This window comes from Cyprinodon tularosa, unplaced genomic scaffold (assembly GCF_016077235.1).
Source record: "Cyprinodon tularosa strain WSP-4 unplaced genomic scaffold, ASM1607723v1 ctg435, whole genome shotgun sequence".
Classification (NCBI taxonomy): domain Eukaryota; kingdom Metazoa; phylum Chordata; class Actinopteri; order Cyprinodontiformes; family Cyprinodontidae; genus Cyprinodon; species Cyprinodon tularosa.
The window spans coordinates 96,406-117,356 of record NW_024039158.1 but is presented as its reverse complement, the minus strand read 5'-3'; the positions used below and the strand labels follow the sequence as shown (position 1 = coordinate 117,356).

The 20,951-nt window shown below is 40.2% G+C and overlaps 1 protein-coding gene across 1 annotated transcript in view; it reads right to left on the bottom strand.

Moving 5' to 3' along the window:
* fndc5b (fibronectin type III domain containing 5b) overlaps positions 1-20,150 on the bottom strand; it is a 36,608-nt gene extending 16,458 nt beyond the window's left edge. The window contains exons 1-3 of the mRNA XM_038299799.1: positions 19,739-20,150; positions 15,635-15,753; positions 10,552-10,750 (exon numbers count right to left, since the gene is read on the bottom strand). Coding sequence (XP_038155727.1) covers positions 10,552-10,750; positions 15,635-15,753; positions 19,739-19,820 — 400 coding nt within the window. The 5' untranslated portion in view covers positions 19,821-20,150. The remainder of the gene's footprint in view (positions 1-10,551; positions 10,751-15,634; positions 15,754-19,738) is intronic.
* Positions 20,151-20,951: the final 801 nt, after the last annotated feature.

Below are 20,951 nucleotides of genomic sequence, written 5' to 3'. Positions count from 1 at the left end.
TCTTCCGGTTTGGTCTGCCGGCTTCCGTAGCGTCGTGAGCGCGCATGGGGGCGCTATTAGGAAATCCTATACACTACTGTTTATGCTCTAAAAACATTCTAAATGACTTCGTTTCGAGTAAATTCTGGATGCTACCCACTCAGGACACTTGGATTACATTGGACGAGCAGTATGGAGGAATATTGACACGTTTTTGTGGACTTTTATGGACCTTTCTGTCTCGGGCACAATAGACCTCCATTATTTGAATGTCAGCAGACAGCAAGAAGCCTCCCAGATCTCCAGATGCATTTGAGATATCAAAAAAGTACTCCAGAGTGTTGTTCAGCATGGGGGTGAGTAGAAAATGAAGGCTAATCATGTTTTGGGTGTACTATTCCTTTAACCTCATCTTCTCTGGGATCCTTAACCTCTCCTGAAGAAGTCATCCAACAACTGACCAAATGTTTTCCATTTTGTTACCTTTGCATTGGTAGTCATGCAGTACGTTGAGAGAATTGAACTTCAGGCAGAAAACTAACCAAACCCCATGCAAAATCAATGTGGACTGTGTGGAAACTCACATGACCCACAAGGTGGTCATTAGGAAAGTGTCTATATTTACTAGAAGAACAACTCAGACTTCAATCTATTTCTGACCTGCTTTAATATTGCCTCGTATGGTTAGGCTTCAGAAGGTAGTTGAGACACTAGATGATCAATGGCCACCATCTACTTGTATTAATGGACACAGCTCCACTTCTTGTATAGAAAAGTTCAATAAAGACTGATCATAACCAAGTCTTGGACTGTTTAAACTGTTGCCTTCAAAGAGATACAGGTATAATTTGAAAACCATGGTAAGGAACATTTTCTTTCCAAAGGCCATTCCCACTGGAGTTATGCCCCTTTTCTGATGGCATCCCCCTATGGACTTCATTTCTATCAGCCACTGGTGACATGTTAGTGTTCAGTTGTAAAATATGTATTTCAGCCTTCATCCATGCAATATATTTAGATATTTATTATTCTAATTACGGTGTTTTACTCATACATATCACTGTAAACAGCTTTTTAATCTAACTGTGAATTTTGTAACTATAGTGAGAATATTGGCATTTTGTTTCTATTTTCTTCATACAAAACAACTGATATGACTCCTGTGAGGAAGTAAACCCAGTAGTTCTAAAAACTAAATTTCTTGATCTTATTTCAGGTTCAGTGCATCTTAGGGTTGCCCCTCAGAAAAATACATCTTTCCATTGTGATACAGTTCTGTCTGGATGAGTTTAGGATGATGTTCTTCATACATTTCTGCTCTGCCTGGCTGTCAGGATTGCTGTTGCCATGGTGATCCCTCTTAGCTTAAACTGCAGGCAGAGGTCTGACAGGAGGAGGGGTAGGTTTATTCACTTTAATAAGCTAAATGTGAAAGAATTACATTCATCTGTTTGACTTAAAACTACACATTGAACAGATGCCAATAAAACACATGCCGCTTCTAAATATTAAACTTTTATGCATTAGAGGTATAGAAAAAGGTTAGCAACCTTTAAAATAAGTATGGATGAAAAGATACAAAAGTTTTCTTTAAAAAGGACAGTGTAAAACAAATGTAGCTTTTGATTAGAAAAAAATGAATATTGCTTTATTATATAAATATATATCAGAGCTGCAATAATGATTATTTTGCAAATCGATTAATCTGTTGATGATTTTTTTTGATTAGTCGATTAATTAAACCAATTAAACTGGATTGAGCCTATCAAAAGATGTTTTTTTTAATCTGAAATTCAAAAGGTTTATATATTTTATTACAATTTTGATTTAATTACTGTTCTAAGGCAGTCACTCTGTCAGTCTCTGTATTCCAGCTAACTATTAATTGATTATTGAATTAGTTAAAGATTATTTCAAAAATCAATTCATCCAATCATTTCAGCCCTAATATAAATATTCTGCAAGGGTAGTAGCATCACATAAAAAAATGAAAGCATTCTCATAGCTTAGAGTATTTAATGTGTGACTGCACTTTTTGGCAGAGTTCTGACCCCATAGTAATTTCTATATACAAAGGCAGAGTTGGTCTTGATGGGAGATGCCTTGTTGCATCACAATTTTTGATCAGAGAAGTGAAGGGGGACAAACTTGTCAACCTTGCCTGTTTTCTGGTGGAGAAGTGTAAAAAAAAATATCACCTTTAACCTTCTGTTGCAATGGAGGACTGTCCGTACTTGTTGTTTAGTGAAAATAAAGGCAAAAAAGCCAAAAATGAAAAATAATTAATAATGGGGAGCAAACAATATCACTGTAGCTTTTACCAAGGTGGAGATAACTTATGAGGGAGTGGGGCTTCAAAACAGATATGGAGGTTTCATGCTTTTTCCTGCACAGGTGGGTTAATTCAATAAACATTGAATAAACAGTGACGTTTACACTGAGCCTGGTTCTGCTGGAGGTTTCTTCCTGTTAAAAGGGAGTTTTTCCTCTCCACTGTCGCTACAAGTATGCTTAGTGGGAGAGATTGCATTCGAGTCAATGAGTCGATGCAATCAACTGGTTTTCCTTACATAGAAAACTTTGAATTAATTTGACTATGATCTGGTGAACTGTAAAGTGCCTTGAGATGACATGTGTTGTGAACTGGTGCTATATAAATAAACTGAATTGAATTGAATTTTGTTCAAACATTACTTTAGAAACAAGTCTGTCATCCGGCAGAGATGGCCTGTTTGTTTGTTAGCCTACACTGAATGAGCTCCAATACAATGGTTATCAGCTGCTGTCATTCTACACAGAAGTCATTCCAGCTCGGGAGCATAGGCTTCTTTTAGTCCTGTTTTCAGAGAAATTTTGTGTTTCATTGTTTATTTTAGCTGAATGGACAAGGGTGACTGAGGTTGACTTGTTCCCTTCAATCAAAAAGAAAAAAATGGCACTCCCAGGCTTCTGTAGTAGGTCTACACACTTGGTGGGGAGACATTTATAATTAATTTACTGGGACACTGGATGGAAGTTAATCTTACACACTGTCCCTTTAAAGCAAATTACTCCACTATCAAACCATAGTTTACTTTGTGTAATAAAACTTTCTATATGCTGATTAAAACACTGAAATCAATAATACAATCCAGTAAGCTGTTTTATTTCACCCTTGCAACAATAATTATCCAACAACAACAAAAAAAGAGTAAAGCTCTGGTAAAGCCCTGTATTGTGTTGCTTCTGATAATGCATGCAACATCATTTAATAAATGGAAAAGTCATGAAATCTGTAAAAAATGAAATTTTGTTTTGTATACACCCTATGTATACAAAATGACAAAAAAGCTGTCTAAATTCTAATATTAATATCACTAATATTAATAATATAAATATCACTTCTTAAGACAAGAAACACAAGGGAGGGGCAGAAATATAGGAACAAGCAAAAGACATTATGACAAATGTAGTATTTTTGTAATTAATTGTTAGGGTTATTCTTTATTAGTCATATGTATTTTGTTGGGAGCTGGAGAAATTCCACCTTTCTCCAGCAGAGTCCGCCGTGGATCCTCTGAGGGAGCCTCCTGCACAGCTGCAGCTCATCAAGATCATCAGAGGATCCACTACTTAAGCTGTCTTCAGACCTTGCCTCAACGCCGCAGTGTTGTTCCAGTTGGTCAGCGCTTAAGCCAAGATCCTCAGTGAAACTTTATGACTTTGAATCCAGCCTGGATTCTAATTGTTGTCTCTGTCTTCCAGGAAACCTGTGTCTCCTCTGTGAAAGCTCTGGAAGAGCTAACCTGCCGAGCCGACCCTCAGAGCCAAACCTGAAGAATCTCAGAGAACCTCCAAGCAGCTCTGGACTAGAGCTGGAAAACCCAAACCAAGGTCTGTTCATTATAGACGTGAGACGCTGAAGCAGCAAACGGACTCTGCTGATGAACTCCTCTCCAGACTCAACAGTGACTCTCCCAAAGCTAACCTCAAGAATCCTCAAGGTACAATCAGTGATCCTCTGGAAATCAAACCTCTGTTGGCAACGCTAACTGAACTGTCAGAACCAGTACATTCTGTGTGCTTGTGCATATTAAACTTGTTAAACTTTCATCCCTGTGTCCGTTAGTGGTGTTCTGCATTCTTGGGTCGCTTTTAGTGAACCCATCATGACATATTTGTAATCTGTTAGCCAGATTAGATGGGGTAGACGGTTTCCTTCACATGGTGGATCACATCGTTTGTACAGAGGCCATCTAATGAGGACAGGCTTCTTGTCTGTGGAACAAACAAAGGATAAGGATACATCCTGGAGCCAGAGCAATCAGTAATCCTGAGACGAAGAGACACTAAGGTCAGGGCATGATGGCGTGTCAGTTTTTGACACAAACAGCTAAGCATCCACCTGATGCAACACATAGACTCAGGAGGTATAAGAAGCAGGAGATGACCTTGTTCGGGGCCCTTTTTTTTTCAGATGCCAACGCATGCTGACGATTGGAGCCCACGGCTGTGCCGACTCCAAGTAATTTCTCTGTCCTGTAACGACCTGAACCGGAATCTGTGAAGTTATCTTGTTCTTATAGTCATTTTTATAAAATTTTACCATGTTTTGAGTTAAGAGTAATTATACAAAGTAGCTTGCTCCCAGAAAAAAGGACCAGAGGGGAAGTTCCGAGGTGTAATCGCCTTCAAGGGGACACTACTTCCTATTTTAACAAATTAATGATTAATGTTTTCGACTAATATCCCAGTGTAGTAGCAATCATTTTGCATGTCAACTGGTAAGAACAGGAAAGATCAATATGGTTTCTGACTGTGAAGCAGCCTGCTGCACCAGAGCTGATCATAAAGGCAGAGAATTAAATCTTTTTATAGGTATAATAATATGCAGGCTAGTAAAATGTCTATTCCTCTGAAATACTATTACAAAACCTCTGATAATTAGCTCAATACATCAAGAACACCGGAGGTGTTTTCTCCATCCAAGCAATAGATGGTTAGGAAGATAAAAAAATGAAATAAACGTTTCACAGAACCCAGGAAAAAGCAGTTTGCAGGGAAGCACGGCAGCTTTGAATGCAAAGTCGTGTCAAGCTGATTAATACCCGCTTATAGGGGGAGGAGAGCCGTAATGGCCAGGAGATTTAATCAGGACAGCTAATGAATGCTTCCACCAACAGCAACCGAATTCATCCATCAAAGTCAGAGCTGCAACATCGAGACGAATTACACATCGGAATAAATGTCACATGACCAGACATAGATTGCTTTGAAAAATTATTTAGACCGCTTAAAAGTTTTTCCATATTCTGATCAAAAACTTCAATGCATCTTGATAGAATTTTATCTCATACGCCAACAAGTAGAAATGACCCAAATCTCTAGAAAATCTGTGCTTTTATTCTTCCAGATCAAGGGTAAGCAATTAAAAATCAGAATAAAGAAAATCAACAACCAGTAAAGGTCCGGAGACTATTTTAATTAGAATCTGTTACTTTAAACTCAATTTAACACTAAAATAAAATTAGGTTTTTATGCATCCATGTTATACATTGAATTTTTAAATTAAAAAAATATAAAAACAGAATTCCGTAAAAGTTTAAAAAAATCCACTGGACATGGTTTCCAAGATTTGAAGACGTTTCGCCACCTCTCCAGGAAGCTTTCTCAATTCAAATTCAAATTCAAACATTTAAATTAAGAAAGCTTCCTGGAGAGGTAGCGAAACATCTTCAAATCTTGAAAACCAAATCCAGTGGATTTTTTAAAAACTTTTACGGAATGTCTTTGACCTGGATGACTGAGAATCTTCATCAGTATAAAAACAGAACATTTTCCCATTTTAAAATCTAAATAGTTTTTGAAGTAGTAGTTTGGTATATAGAAAATTTCCTGATTCACATATTTTATAAAACACATGAACCGATTGTCTTTTCTTTCTTTTTTTTGGCTTAATGAGAGCAGTGGGCTTTATGCTGCCCTGGAAGGCTTTAAAACTGGGTTTTTAAAGCCATTCTAAAGCACATATCAAGGTGCTCATTTTGAGATTGGATTGATATTTATTTATTTTTTATTATGTTCATGGGGGAAAATGCTGCTTCACAGCAGCAGGTTGAGCCAAACATACTCAAAATGTGCAGGATCATCTTTGAGCACGCCATTTCACTTTTCTTTCACCAGCTCCCTGCACCTCTTCCAGCAGTCCACACTTTTTCTGCTCTTTTTCTCATCATCTTCTCCTTCTTTCCCATCGCCCGGCTTGCCACAGGTTTACCTGCTGTGTCTAAAAGTGGCTCGCTGCAGCAACCTAGACTGACAGCAGCTCATTGGCTAATTTGTATCACGTGCGGCCTGGTCCTGGAAGACTTAGCATATTAACAGGAAAAGCGGCGCAAGTGAAGTTAGACACTGTCGTCGGACAAAATGCGGTAATTTATAAATGTTTTAAATGTTGGGTCCGGATTCGCCAGCAGGTGGGTCCGGATCCGGATCACGGTCCACTAATCCGTGACCTCTGGTCTACAAGAGGTTAATAATAAAAGTCCATCTTGGTTCATAGTCCACCATTTAGGTGCATCTGCAGTAAAGATTGTTAATGAACCAAGAGATTCTTAAAGACCAACAAAAAGCACCAAGAACGACAACAATTAAGTAGGAGCAAACCATTTTGCCCCAAATCTAATTAGTGATTATTTACCACCAATATGGTGACTGCAATTTGATTGCGAATTTCCTTTGCACTAAGCACAAGCATGTAGACATTTAACTTGAGGGTTTAAGTTTTTTTTTTAAAAGCTACCCTGTCCAAAGTCCATTGTTACTGGACTTTGCTGTAACCTTTGCATTATAAAGTTCTTTCAGTATCATGCATGGTTCTGTGTGTAAGCTGCTATGGTCTATTCCCATCTGTATGGCGGGAAACAAGCTTTAAGGGTAGTAGCACCACCCAAAGGGCTGCATTGAGAAATTTAGTGTATTATTCTTGTTGAATGTAATGTTACTAAACCAGAGTGCCTCAGCGATTGCATTAAGCTAAATTGCAGTTATATTGCAGATGCAATTAATAGCCCAGTCCTACGATTAATGATTGAATCTCTCAGCAAAACAACAAAAACTCTTGAACTCTCGAAATTGTTTTGCGAAAAAGGATTTAAAAGAAATCCAATGTTAAAAGAAAACCTAAAGAATTCCTCATTTCAGCCTTTCGACATTTCTAAATTTCACCAGCATGTAGCTATACATTATCACAGTGAAACATGGTGGTGGTCTCATCACAGTATGGAAACGTTTATCAAGAGGACGATGGTAGGAGCTTATGAAGAAATGGATCGCAGAGGCTGCAAAATAAAGCAGGGTGTAGCTCCCCCTTCCAGCAGGAAGAAGACTACACCCATGACTTACTATAGAATAATTCCAACCAAGAATCTCTATCAAGACTTTAACATTTTCTTTTTGCAGACGCTTTAGTAAATTTGCAAGGCAGACTGAAAAAAGTCAGTGTTTAGGGCCCTAGTGTGCAGTGACCTCAATACGACAAAGAAAGCTACATAACAAAAGATGGATTTTGTGTTTTTTTGTTGTTGTTTGTTTTTGCAAAATAAATTCAGTATCATTCGAAACTCTGCGGTTTAAACAGAGCTAAGGCAGACTCTATGTGGGGCATTCAGGGAACAGACTGCTGCTTTCAATCCTCTCTTATCACCTCAACACTGATGAACGTTTAGTAGTTCCAGCGTCCCTCTGAAGCGGCTGCTTTTGGCACCAGAACTGGGTCGGACATGATAAACTAGAAGTACTGCAAGCCGCTCCAGATAAGAGCAGCAGCCTCTGTGTGGCTGGTGAGAAAGCCGCGAGGAGTTCACACCAAGATTTGTGTTTTTTATTAATATTTTGTTTGTCCAGGGGAAGAGAAAAATAATACAAATGTTCTACTGGGATTTTGCCAGAGTGAGGAGAAAAAACAGCTAATGAAAAAAACAGTTTGTGCCCGTTCATGTATGTGTATCGATAAGCATATAGATTTATGTTTGTCAGCAGAGGGAGAAGCAGAATGTTTGTTTACGCCATCTGTGTTGACGCACCATTGCCTCTGTGACTACATGCTTTCCTGCCTGCATTTGTGAGCTCTTGTATTCACTGAATTTCAATTCCCTTCTTAACAGCTGTCATTGTAGCATATCTGTTCCAATGGCAGCTACAAGATGTCTTTTCGATGGAAAAATGTGTGATGAATGGACTACAGATGTATGAATGTATAGGTTAGCATTTGGAGGCAGTAGAAACAGCTCACAGGTTTTCATTAAAGAGCGGTACAATGCACCACCAAGATAGTTTTTTACATATTTTGCCATGTTAGAACCACAAACTTCACAGTTTATTTTTTCTTCTGGGATTATACATCATACATAAAAACAAAGCATAAAAATTAAGTGGAATGGGGCAAAAAATGAGTCTAGCTGAATTTTCTTTTAAAGGAACATTTGCAAATCTTATGGGGTTATATCTCTATCAGCGCTGTAATTCATTACAAAATAATTCATCCTCAGTAAGATTAAATGCAGATGGTCAATGAGTACGTATTCAAAGCATCCCCACAGCATTATATTGCTAACACCATATTTAAGACAAGACAATCCAGACAATCTTCTTCTACAGTATGTTTGCTGCAAACTGAAAGCAGACTTTTCAATGCTGCAGTATAAGTTGTGCAATAACTGATCTGCAATTACTATTTAATACCTTGTGGAATAATATATATACCTGTATACAATATATACTATATATATATATATATATATATATATATATATATATATATATATATATATATATATATATATATATAACCTGTCCAGGGTGTATCCCGCCTCTCGCCCATTGACTGCTGGAGATAGGCACCAGCACCCCTCGCTACCCCACTTGGGACAAGCGTGTCAGATGATGGATGGATGGATATATATATATATATATATATATATATATATATATATATATATATATAAATATATATATACGGTTCACAAAAACCACGGTTCGGCTTGGTTCACGGTTTCGTGGTCACGATTTTCGGTTTGGTCCGGTATATGTTGATTGTTACCCCGAAATCCCATAAAAATTTATGAAATTAATGGAAAAAAATCCCAAAAAAATTATGAATTGTAATTATTTTTAATGATCCGCGGAAACCCTGGATCATTTCCGCATGTTTTGCCGCTTTGAATTTAATCATCTCGCGCATGCTCTCTACCATCTCCAAGGAACTCAGAGAGGAGCGGACGGGAGACACAGTGGGGGCTGTATGCTTTGCTTTGAGATGCCGGTCTGGAGCGCAGCGGGGCGGAGCCGAGCATGATGGAGTATATGGGATTTTGGGGTTAGCATGACATGTTGGTCAGTTGGTCATGTTGCTGTTAGCATAAACAAAACGTGTTGCACAATGCTTGCACACTGTGGCAATTTTATCCACAACTTTCTTTCCGCCGTCATCGTAGGTCGCTCTAAATGCAAAGTGGTCCCATACAGCAGACCTATAAAGTGCTGCTGGCGCGTCTTCCAACTCCTGTTCTTTCCCACTCGCCATTCCGACACAATTCTCCACAACAACTGATTTGTTTCTGCTACACCCGGCTACGCTGGTTTGCTTCTTCTTCTTCTTGTTTACTACTGGTGGTTGGCTTTGGTCGCAGTACCGCCACCTTCTGCTCTGGAGTGTAATCGCTTCGCCTATGAGAAAAAGGAGCAGCGCATGAACCGAACGAAACACACGCCAACCGAACCGAGACAGTCGAACCGAACGGTTCGGACAGTTTTCATAAACCATTCCATCCCTAATATATATATATAGTAGTAAAAAGAGGGATGATGGAATTTTTTTTTTTTTTTTGGAAGCATACATAGCCTAATTTGTATCGTCTATTAACCTAAAGCGATATGCATGGTATGGTTGTTACATGCTGGTACGCAAAAAAAAAATAAAAATAATGATCAATTAGTCTTGATCATTTCATACAGCAATCATCTTGCTTCTTCATCCTTGAGGTCAGATTTGAAGTGTCCAGATAAAAGTTTGTCTGGTCAACAGGTCCCTTAGTTTTCCTGCAGCTCCTCTACAGTCAGCACAAGCTTGCTCTTTTCTCCTCTGATTGTCTTAACGTTAACATTCTCTTTGCTTTGCCAGTTAGTTGAGGTTGAAGGTCATGTTTTGGTACGTTTGAAATAGTTCAATCTTCTTTTTTTATTATAGATGACATGACATTAAGACTTTTGTAGTATGTAATATTCTTTTGGAACCTAACCCAAGTTTACCCATCTCTAAAGCGTTCTATTTGCCCTACGTGTTATGTTCCTGGGTCTCAGTGAGAGGCTGTTCACTAGCAATATCTAAAACAGAGGCCTACACCTGCATTCACACTGAAAATAAATTACATTAAGGTGGCAATTTTTTCTACTAACGTGTCTTTTGAAAGCATAGAAAGACTTAATTTAGGGTAATTTATCTTATATTTTATAAATATTGACTACTTTGCATTGCTCTTAAGAAAAAGTAAAAAGAATGAGACAACTGAGAACGTTTTAACCTAATGTGCTCACCTGGACTCTTGGAGGCCATTTTCTCCGACTCTTTTGGCGTCCTGAAGAGAACAGGCTGACTGGGGGGGCTGCTGCCTCCCATGCTGATGCTCTGGACATGAACGATGTATTCGGTGTCCTCATCCAGATCCCACAGCGCGCAGGAGCGGGTGGTGGTGTTTACTTCCTGGATGAACCTCAACATCCGCACATCCTTCTTCTGCAACAGGACATATCAGACAAGGATGGGTGGGTAGAACACAACATCTGTTTTTTTCTTTCCTTTTGTTACCAAACTTTTGTCCATGATTAACATTTCTTTAATACAAGATTTAACAATTAGGATGCAGAAATTCAGGTTCCTAAGCCATTAATGCTAATGTGTATACTTCTATCCAGGGTAACAGTTTGGAAAAAGCTTAGTTTTTTTTAAAAAAAGTTTTTTTTTTAGCAATGCAGTTAAGCTTTGAGACATAAATTGCTTTCCAGGCCATAGACAATCTCCTACAAATACACATTATTACTCCGCTACAGCTGCTTGCTTAGGTCAATTGGCTCCTGCTGGATTAAAGAGCACAGCTCCTCTGGGGCACTTTTATTTACCAGGCAATTATAAAAGGAAATTTCTTAAACCATTAAAACTTCACAAAGACTAAATGCTCATCTAACATGGATCTCAGAGTGCTGTGGGTGCAGCTGCAGAAATTAGGCTTCTGAGGACGACATTTTACATCTCCAGTTTGAATAATTCATGTCAATGTTTGTACAAAAACTACATATTAATAATGAGATTAAAAAAACTGAATATTTGCACATTTGCACCACTGGTTCAAGCTACAAAAATATAACGGCTGCCATTTATAACCACCAATACAAATGGTGTTACTTCTACTGTTGAAACAATTCATGTTATTGTTTAAATAGGGATTATTAATAAATATGTAAACATTTCATTCAGTTCAGTCGCACCTGTCATTTCAACGTATCTAATCTTATTCTTTCGGTCATGATCCAGATTTCATAACCATAGGTGAGAGAAGGAATGTATAACGATCGGTAAATTGAAAGCTTTGCCTTTTTGCTCTGCTCTCTATTCACCACAACAGATCGGTGCAGCATCTGCATTCCAGCAGCAGCCGTGCCGATCCATCTATCGATCTCCTGCTCCATTCTCCCCTCACTCATGAACAGGACCGCAAGATATCTAAACTCCTCCGCTTGAAATAGGAACTCTCCTCCAACCTGAGGAGGAAAAGGCCCGTTTTTTTGATTGAGAAACACAGCCTCAGACTTGGAGGAGCTGAATCTCATCCAGGCCGCATCACACTCAGCTGTGAATCCCTCCAGCCTGCTGTACTGTAGGTCTTGGCAGAAGGGAACCAGCATTACCATCGCTGTCAGCAAAAAGCAGGGATAAGATCCTCCGATCCCCAGAGCAGACCGCCTCCATTCCCTGACTGCGACTAGAAATCCTGTCCATAAAGGTTATGAACAGGACCAGCTCTGTCAGAGTCCAACATGCACTGGGAACAGGTCTCACCTAATGGCAGCAATGTGTACTCCTGAAAGGCACCATAAGGGACTTGGTCGAATACCTTCCCCAAGTCCACAAAGCACATGTGGACTAGTTGAGTACTACAGGTGCTGGTCATAAAATTAGAATATCATGAAAAAGTAGATTGATTTCAGTAATTCCATTTAAAAAGTGAAACTTGTATATTATATTCATACATTACATACAAACTCATATATTTCAGATGTTTATTTTGTTTAATTTTGATGATTACAAATGACAACAAATGAAAATCCCAAATTCATCATATCAGAAAATTTGAATATTACTGAAGACCAATAAAAACAAAGGATTTATAGAAATGTTGGCCAACTGAAAAGTATGAACATGAAAAGTATGAGCATGTACAGCACTCAGTATTTAGTTGGGCCTCCTTTGGCCTGTATTACTGCAGCAATGCGGCGTGGCATGGAGTCGATCAGTCTGTGGCACTGCTCAGGTGTTATGATAGCCCAGGTTGCTCTAATAGTGGCTTTTAGCTCTTCTGAATTGTTGGGTCTGGTGTATTGCATCTTCTTCTTCACAATACCCCATAGATTTTCTATGGGGTTAAGGTCAGGAGAGTTTGGTGGCCAATTAAGAACAGGGATACCATGGTCCTTCAACCAGGTACTGGTAGCTTTGGCACTGTGTGCAGGTGCCAAGTCCTGTTGGAAAATGAAATCTGCATCTCCAAAAAGTTGGTCAGCTGCAGGAAGCATGAAGTGCTCTAAAACTTCCTGGTATGTGGCTGCGTTGACCCTGGACCTCAGAAAACACAATGGACCAACACCAGCAGATGACATGGCACCCCAAACCATCACTGACTGTGGAAACTTTACACTGGACTTCAAGCAACGTGGATGAAGTGCCTCTCTTCTTTTCCTCCAGACTCTGGGACCTTGATTTCCAAAGGAAATGCAAAATTTACTTTCATCAGAGAACATGACTTTGGACCACTCACCAGCAGTCCAGTCCTGTTTCTCTTTAGCCCAGGCAAGACGCTTCTGACGCTGTCTGTGGTTCAAGAGTGGCTTGACACAAGGAATGCGACAGCAGAAACCCATGTCTTTCATACCTCTGTGTGTGGTGGTTCTTGAAGCACTCACTCCAGCTGCAGTCCACTCTTTGTGAATCTCCCCCACATTTTTGAATGGGTTTTGTTTCACAATCCTCTCCAGGGTGCGGTTATCTCTCTTGCTTGTACACTTTTTTCGACCACATCTTTTCCTTCCCTTCGCCTCTCTATTAATGTGCTTGGACACTGAGCTCTGTGAACAGCCAGCCTCTTTAGCGATGACCTTTTGTGTCTTGCCCTCCTTGTGCAAGGTGTCGATGGTCGTCTTTTGGACAACTGTCAAGTCAGCAGTCTTCCCCATGATTGTGTAGCCTATAGAACTAGACTGAAAGACCATTTAAAGGCTTTTGCAGGTGGTTTGAGTTAATTAGCTGATTAGAGTGTGGCACCAGGGGCCATCAATTTTGAACCTTTTCACAATATTCTAATTTTCTGATATGATGAATTTGAGATTTTCATTTGTTGTCATTTGTAATCATCAAAATTAAACAAAATAAACATCTGAAATATATGAGTTTGTATGTAATGTATGAATATAATATACAAGTTTCACTTTTTAAATGGAATTACTGAAATCAATCTACTTTTTCATGATATTCTAATTTTATGACCAGCACCTGTACTACCATGAACCCTGGAGCACCATGCAAAGAAGGTCCACTGTTCCACGGCCAGGACAAAATCACATTCCTACTCCTGAAGCTGATGTTCGACCATCAGCCAGACTCTCCTCTCCAGCACCCTGGCATAGGTCTATATAGGCTTATGAGAGGGATACAAAAATGCTAAAGTATTACTGAATACAATCATGCAAACGTCAAATTCCGAGTAGATTTCAAAATGGAATCATGTAGGTCCATAAATGAAAGTATTTTTCTTTTAATGTAAGTATTTTGTAACTGATGGTGATTTACCTCATATTCTTTCTCTAAGTTAATAAGGTCTCAGTTATGTTGTCCAAATCTATCTGGCATAAATTAAGGCTGGGCTTACATTGAACTGTGCAGCTAGGGTTGACCAGAAAAACTTGCTATCAGCGCACAAAGTAGCCCTTTTTATCACCTGGTAGCCACCCAGTTTCTGTTTTTCACTTTTTTATGTTAATGTGGGTTGGTGGTTTAATCTTATTCTGAATTCCCCGGGACTCTTTCTCTGTCTGGCGTCCATCTTTCCTGTTTCGTGGGTGAAATTCAGGGCCTTGATGCAGACTGCTGCGGTGTCCAGCCAAACTTCCTTCATTGATCCGCACAGCCTCGGTACCCCCACCTATACAGCACCATGGATGATCTGAAGGTACACCTTGATTTGAATGATTTGGGTTCCTTAGCCTGGCATTAAACAACCCGTTTCTACACACTGCCAGACAGCTGGCCTAAAGAAAAGGCTCTGAAATTTTCACTGTTAAAGGAATTAAATTACACCCGACTTAAAATGTTTTTAAAAAATGAATTTTAAAATCACTTGCAACATTGCACATAGAATTTATTTTTGTTTGCACAACCATTTAAGCTCTTTTAATTTAGGTCTTGGTAGAACAGGTTCTTTGTGTTGATTTGGTTTTACAGATGATGATAAGACAAAAATTCAAAGAAGACATGATAAAGTTGCTTTTTAGGGATGTTGTTTTTTTGTTTTTTTTCCCAAATGGCTTTACATTTCCATCTAACATAAAAAGATTTCATGAACTTCTTTTTGTTTAGAAATTTGGGACTCATACCATGCATGCCCCCGCACGCGTTAAATAAGCGTTCCCTCTCGGGATGAAATTATTTTTGCACCTTTAGGCTGTTTTTTTCCGTGTTGCTCTTCTCTACTTTGCTCCACCCTCTGCTCATTAACTCTCATCTCATCCACCTGCACCTGCTGCTATTTAAGACTCTGGACCCAAGCCTTTAGCGCCAGATTATTCAAGCTTTCTAGCAAGACTAACTCTAGCATTCCCTATGTTTGGTTCTGCTGGTCCCTGTGTTTGTTCTGGACTGTTACCTAGATTCTGCCTGGTGGGCCGCCTCTGGACCAGTCTTCTGACCACAGCTTGGATTACTCTCCTGGATCTATCAGTTCCCATGTGTGCTTTGGCTGCTGACGGTTGCTGCTTCTCTTCTCTCCTGGATCCCTGGTGCCATCTCAGCAAAGAGCAAAGGATTTCCACGGCTCTAGACAACCCTCCTTCTTCGGGCACAGACTGAACTTTGCCAGGTTGGTGGCTTTCATGCTCATTATTATGCATGCAAGTCACTGACCTGAGCCTCAACTCCTACAGAGTTTGCAATGAGCCCGCCGCTGCAGACGAGCAGCCGCACACTTTATTATTAAACTCTTTTTTTTTAATATACCACTGTCTGTTTCGCCTGAATTCTGGGTTCTATGTTCTGAGCCTTCTGACACAGGAGGGATTTAATCAGATTTAACCTCTTTTAATATTTATTCTTAACCCACACCTAAAGTAAAGAGAAAAAGACACTCATAGGTACCTGTTGGGTGATTGCAAATCCAATGACGGGATCTCCCTCCAAAATCTCCCACGTCACCACAGCCGAGTTGACCTCCAGCTCTCTGATGGTCACATTGAGTGGAGCTGACAGCAGAGCGTCTAACACAGGCACAGAAGGACGTATGGTTAATAAAGACAGAACATAAAAGCTAGAGTCCCACAGTGGCAGTAGATGTAATAAATCCTACTATGGAGAGAGAACATCCTACTCATTATCTTTCTCTTTATACTCTGTTTTTTTTTTTTTCTCAGCCCACTTTTACTAACTTCTTCCCCTCACCACCCTCAGATTAATCTTTCTCCTTTCATTAATACCCCGCCTGATTAAAACACTTGAGTCTTTCTGGGTTTCCCACGGGAAGATGCTTCTTCCCAAAGACCTTGTTTCTGATTCTCATAAATTTTGCAGTCTTTACCTTCTCTCCTCTCACTGGCAGAGAAACTCACTCTGGGGGTGATATCCCTGCTGCTGTCATATCATTTTAACATTTGTAGTAAAAAAAAAAATAATAATGTGATGCACTGTTAATCTGCAGATTAATGATGGATCGGGTTGAGGCTTTAATTGTTTCATTTCCTAAATGGAAAAAGAAGTCAAGCGGGATGAGTGTGTGTTTTATAGACAGCTAGTGTGTGTCAATTACAATAAACTCAAGGTCCTTTATGATCCGACTTAGCGCTAGATTTCCCTTGAGTCCAGAGTTGAAAAGAGTAGCATCAGGTTAGACCTTGGTTTGAGTTGGAGTACAGTTCAGCCATCCTCTAAAAATTCACTCATAATAGTTTAAATCTCCCTCTATACATTATAAAACTATATGAAGAAAACAAGCATGACTCTTTAGTTCTACCTTTGAAATCTTTGCTTTATCAGACTTGAGGAAATGAGAAAAAAAAAACCTAACAGCTAATGATATTTTAATTGTTGGTTATGTGAGTAAGTATACTAATAAATAATTTTAATTTTTTTAAATCAAATTACTTAAAGGTGCAGTAGGAGATCTTTTCTGAAACATTTTTTACCATGTGGCTTAAAGATCTCCCCACAGCCGCTTAGCAAGCAGTGAAATAAAAGGTCTGGAAGTGAAACTAAAATAAATGCTCCCCGCTACAGTGAGAAATCAATTAATAACCCCAACCAATCACAAAACACAGTATGTTGTACAAGATTGGTTGCTGACATGTCAATCGCGGTCATCTTCTTGCCCCTCTCACCTGTGCGTCTACCTTGACACATGAACGAACCAACCCCCCAATCCTAGTGAAGGACGCCATGGCTGCAAGCTAGCCACTATTATTCTACGTTCACACCTAAAGCAGAAGGAGCAGAAAAAACGAGCGGGCTGCTTCGTATTTGATGCTTGTGCAAGTTTAGTTCTGATGCACGGCTGAAGCATCTTTGCTAGGGTGGCCAGATTCGGGTTTCTGAAAAGGAAGACACTTGGGGGAGAGTGTCGACTGCTGGGCCGCTGACTGGACCGGACCTCAGCAGAGAGCCATGAGCGGCCCGTCCTCAGCCAGAGGAGGGGGGGTGGGGATGGGTAATGGAGGCCGCGGAAAGCACGGAGACACAGGTGTCAAGGCTACCATCACCGGGTCAGGTTTGGTCACTCCGTCCCCTGCTGGCACCCTGTTTCGACAAGTGCTGCACTGTAGTCGACCAAAATACTGGACAACTTTGAAACTCCACCGGGACTTTTTTTAGGTCTTAAAAGTAGGACATGTCCGGGAAAAAACGGACGTCTGGTCACCCTAGCTTTGCTGCCCTGGCTGCGCTGTGGAAAAGTAGGCCTGATGTGCGTTGGGCGGAGCTACCCTATCCTTTCTTTGCCTGTAACAATGGCAGCTATATTTGCTGTGATCAGTGGGTAAAAAGTAGTTTGAATCTATTTTGAAGAACGAAAGTCCATCTGAAAACATCGTCAGTGCAGTCAGTTTATCCAGATTACCATCCTGCCTTCAAATATTATTCCTGTGGGAGTCGCTCAGACCTCTGTACACCGTGCTGTCGCTGGGAATCCCATTCAACAGCAGCCTATGGCCCGGTCACCTCCTTGGGGTTTGCCGTGGCGGCTGGAAGGCGTTTTTCATGTACGTAATCCAAACTGCAGGCACCAAGATAATAAAAGCGAACATGTTTTGTCGGCAGATTTCGGCATTTTAAGTTAATTAAGGTGTTAATAAATTGTTTCAGAAGAGTGATCATAGCGCTCTGCATCATCAGTGCTGCCTGTCTCCCTTCCAGCTCCGAGATCAGCAGCGGCTCCTGCTGCTCTAGACCTGATGAAGAAAGCATGCACGTTCATGTATCTTAAAGGCGTGGTTTCGAGGGATGGTCTAAAGCAGGGGTCACCAAGCTGCCCTCAAGGACCACATGGGGGGCCCTCAGAGTCTTCTAAATAAAGAACAACCCACCAGTGGGCTTAGTTTGAAATTTTATTTTATTCTGTTGCTCTTGCTTCAATCATTTATAGAGATTTCAAAATGACAATGTCTAAATAAACTTAGAAATTAACAGAAACAATAAAAATATGTTGATAATGAGCAAAGTTTAGGCTAACGCTAACCCTTGCAGCTCATGGGTCAGTAATGGTCGCCCTTCCTACGTCTCGGTACCCTTGTAGTGGCCCTCAGCCTTAAAAAGGTTGGTGACCCCTGGTCTAAAGGGAGAGGCATGGTTGTGTATGTTCAAAAATATAATTGGTGGAACCGTTTTTCCAAGATCTCCTACAGCACCTTTAAGTAAGAGTATCGCTTAAATGGCAATTATTGCCCTGAGTCAACTGGTTTTAATCTCAGTTTTGCCAATGAGGCACATTCATTTTCACTTGTCTATTAAAACTGATATTGATCACCATGGCAAAAAAACAACCATTCTAATCACTGCTCATCATCTTTAGTGACATACTCTATTTATATTCAGAACTTTTCATTTTTTGAAGGTAAGTGAACTTTCATTTAGTCTTGACTGGTATAATTATTTATTTAGTGAAGCACATAGAGCCGAGAGATAAAAATTCCACAGTACTTTTAAATATGTTTTTAAAGACAGAAAACTCCCACCACACCAGCAGTACTCCACAATTTCCCCTTGTTGGCAAAATAATCACCATTGTTGCATTGATATAGAAGGTTTGGAAAGAACTCAGGAGTTCAGGAGAAAAACAAAGATCATTGCATCCAGACACCCGGCTGGTACAGGGGTAAGAATGACTCACAGAAATTGTTGGAGCCGTTAGGACCTAAACAACCCTAAAATATTTGACTAAACAATAACATCATATAACCAAACATTGGAGTGACTTGCAAATAATATTCATTCTCTCACATTTTATGTGATACAAAGTACAAAGCTCCTTTATAGAACAGAATACTCACACACATCTTCACACCAAATGTAAAAGATCTCTCCAGACCGAGATAAAGCCTCACTGATCTCATTTTCAGAAATTAGGACTTATCTGTCATCTGCAAGCTTATCATCAGGACACAGAGGCAAGATCTTTTGACAGAAAACGAATTTCCCTCTTGAATAAAACACGTTGCAGCGTTCATGATGTGCAAGGTCTTAAAATAATCTTACAGGGGAAAGTGATGGATGTTGAAGTTGGGGTTGTCAGAAAATATCCAATAAGGATGAGGTTAGATTTTTTGACAGACAAGGTTTAACAAAAATAACTCTTTATTTATTTAACTGGCAATTTGAACCCTAGTTATAATAAGTGGGACATACTGCAACCATTTTAACAAATTAAACAGCAAGACGGTGAGCATTTTGCTACTATAACACTAAATGATGACTTTAGCCTATTGAATGTGTCAAAGTCATCCTAATGTAGCATGATTACCTTATTTCAGCCATCCTGTTTGGTTTCACAAAGCTTTTTGTGATGACAGATGAGAGCTCACACATGCAGATCACATCCATGTGTCATATCATTCCCCCCAAAAGGGATGCAGCTACAAACAAGTCAACACTGCTCCACATAGCTGCCCTCTGCATGTGTTTGCTCAGCCTGTGCACCCTTTCCTTTAGTTGTTGTTGTTTACCTGCGATGATCGCTCATCAACCTGTGGTCCAACTCACCGGCTTTAACGGAGGACGCCGAGAGGAAGAAGCCCAGCAGGAGCAGCAGCAGCACCGCCGCAGACAAGCCCCGCGTCGCCATCCTCCTGCTTCTTCTTTCGGGGCTTCACATCCTGCGCGGCCCATTTATCTCATCACATTAAAAACATCCCGCGAGGGGTACCTGAAGGCAGACTTGTTGTGCCGGAGAGGATCGGCTCTCTCTGGAACTTGTGAGCTGCAGCGGAGGCGCAACAACAGGAAGGAGGAGGAGGAGGAAGGATGGTGAGATGAAGGTGAGGAGAGAGAGGTGGATGCAGCAGGGAGATGGTACCGATGTGGCTACAGGGATGGCCTGCTCAGACTGCCAGACCGGCTTCTGGTGACCGAGAGGCGGTGAAGGGAGCGCTGCGTAACAGGAAAGGAGCGCGCGCCTGCTGCAGGATGCAACGCGCCACACACACGAAAACGCCTGCAGCTGCAGCAGCAGTGCACATCTATTCATTTGCAAAGTATGACAAAAGAAATACAAAGCATCAAATACATCACATCCCAGAGCTTATCTTATGCAATTAAGCCATTTCGTAAATATATTCCTAAGTATAGCAGCAGCTGAAACGTAAACGACACTATAGTATAAAATATACTTTATATTTTCAATGGATTAAAAATGCACGCAACATTTTATTTGTAGTAGCATGCAATGTGAACATAAACCAAACAAAGGATTTAGATCCATGAAGGAATGGGATCCCTCCCCCAATGCTTCTGTTCTCCTGGTAGGTTATTTTCTTTGTTCTCAAAAAAAAATATATATATATGAGTCACTGTTTTAAAAGGATGGTGAAGACCAGAAGATCACAAGCTTTAAGCAGAGGTATGATCAGGCAGAAGGATGTGTGGACAGAGTTAAGTGAATAAATTTTTCATTAGACTCGGTTCTGAACCAAGCTGAGCATCCTGCTGTTGTAACTACATCCAAACAGACATCCTACCCTTCTTTGAACCAAAGCTTCCCCCTCACACCTCAAATGCTGTATTTTCCACCTTTGCTGTGGAGCCTTTAGCTTGTGTGTCTCTTTACATTCAAATCAGTTGCACTCCCCTCCTCCCACATGTCTGACTATAGAAGTTGCTTGAAAAGACATCTTAAGAGTCTCAATTGGAATAAACCTCTCTGTATCCTGATGGTGTCAGTAAACTGATGGTGTCAGCCCCAGGGCCGTTAAGACTC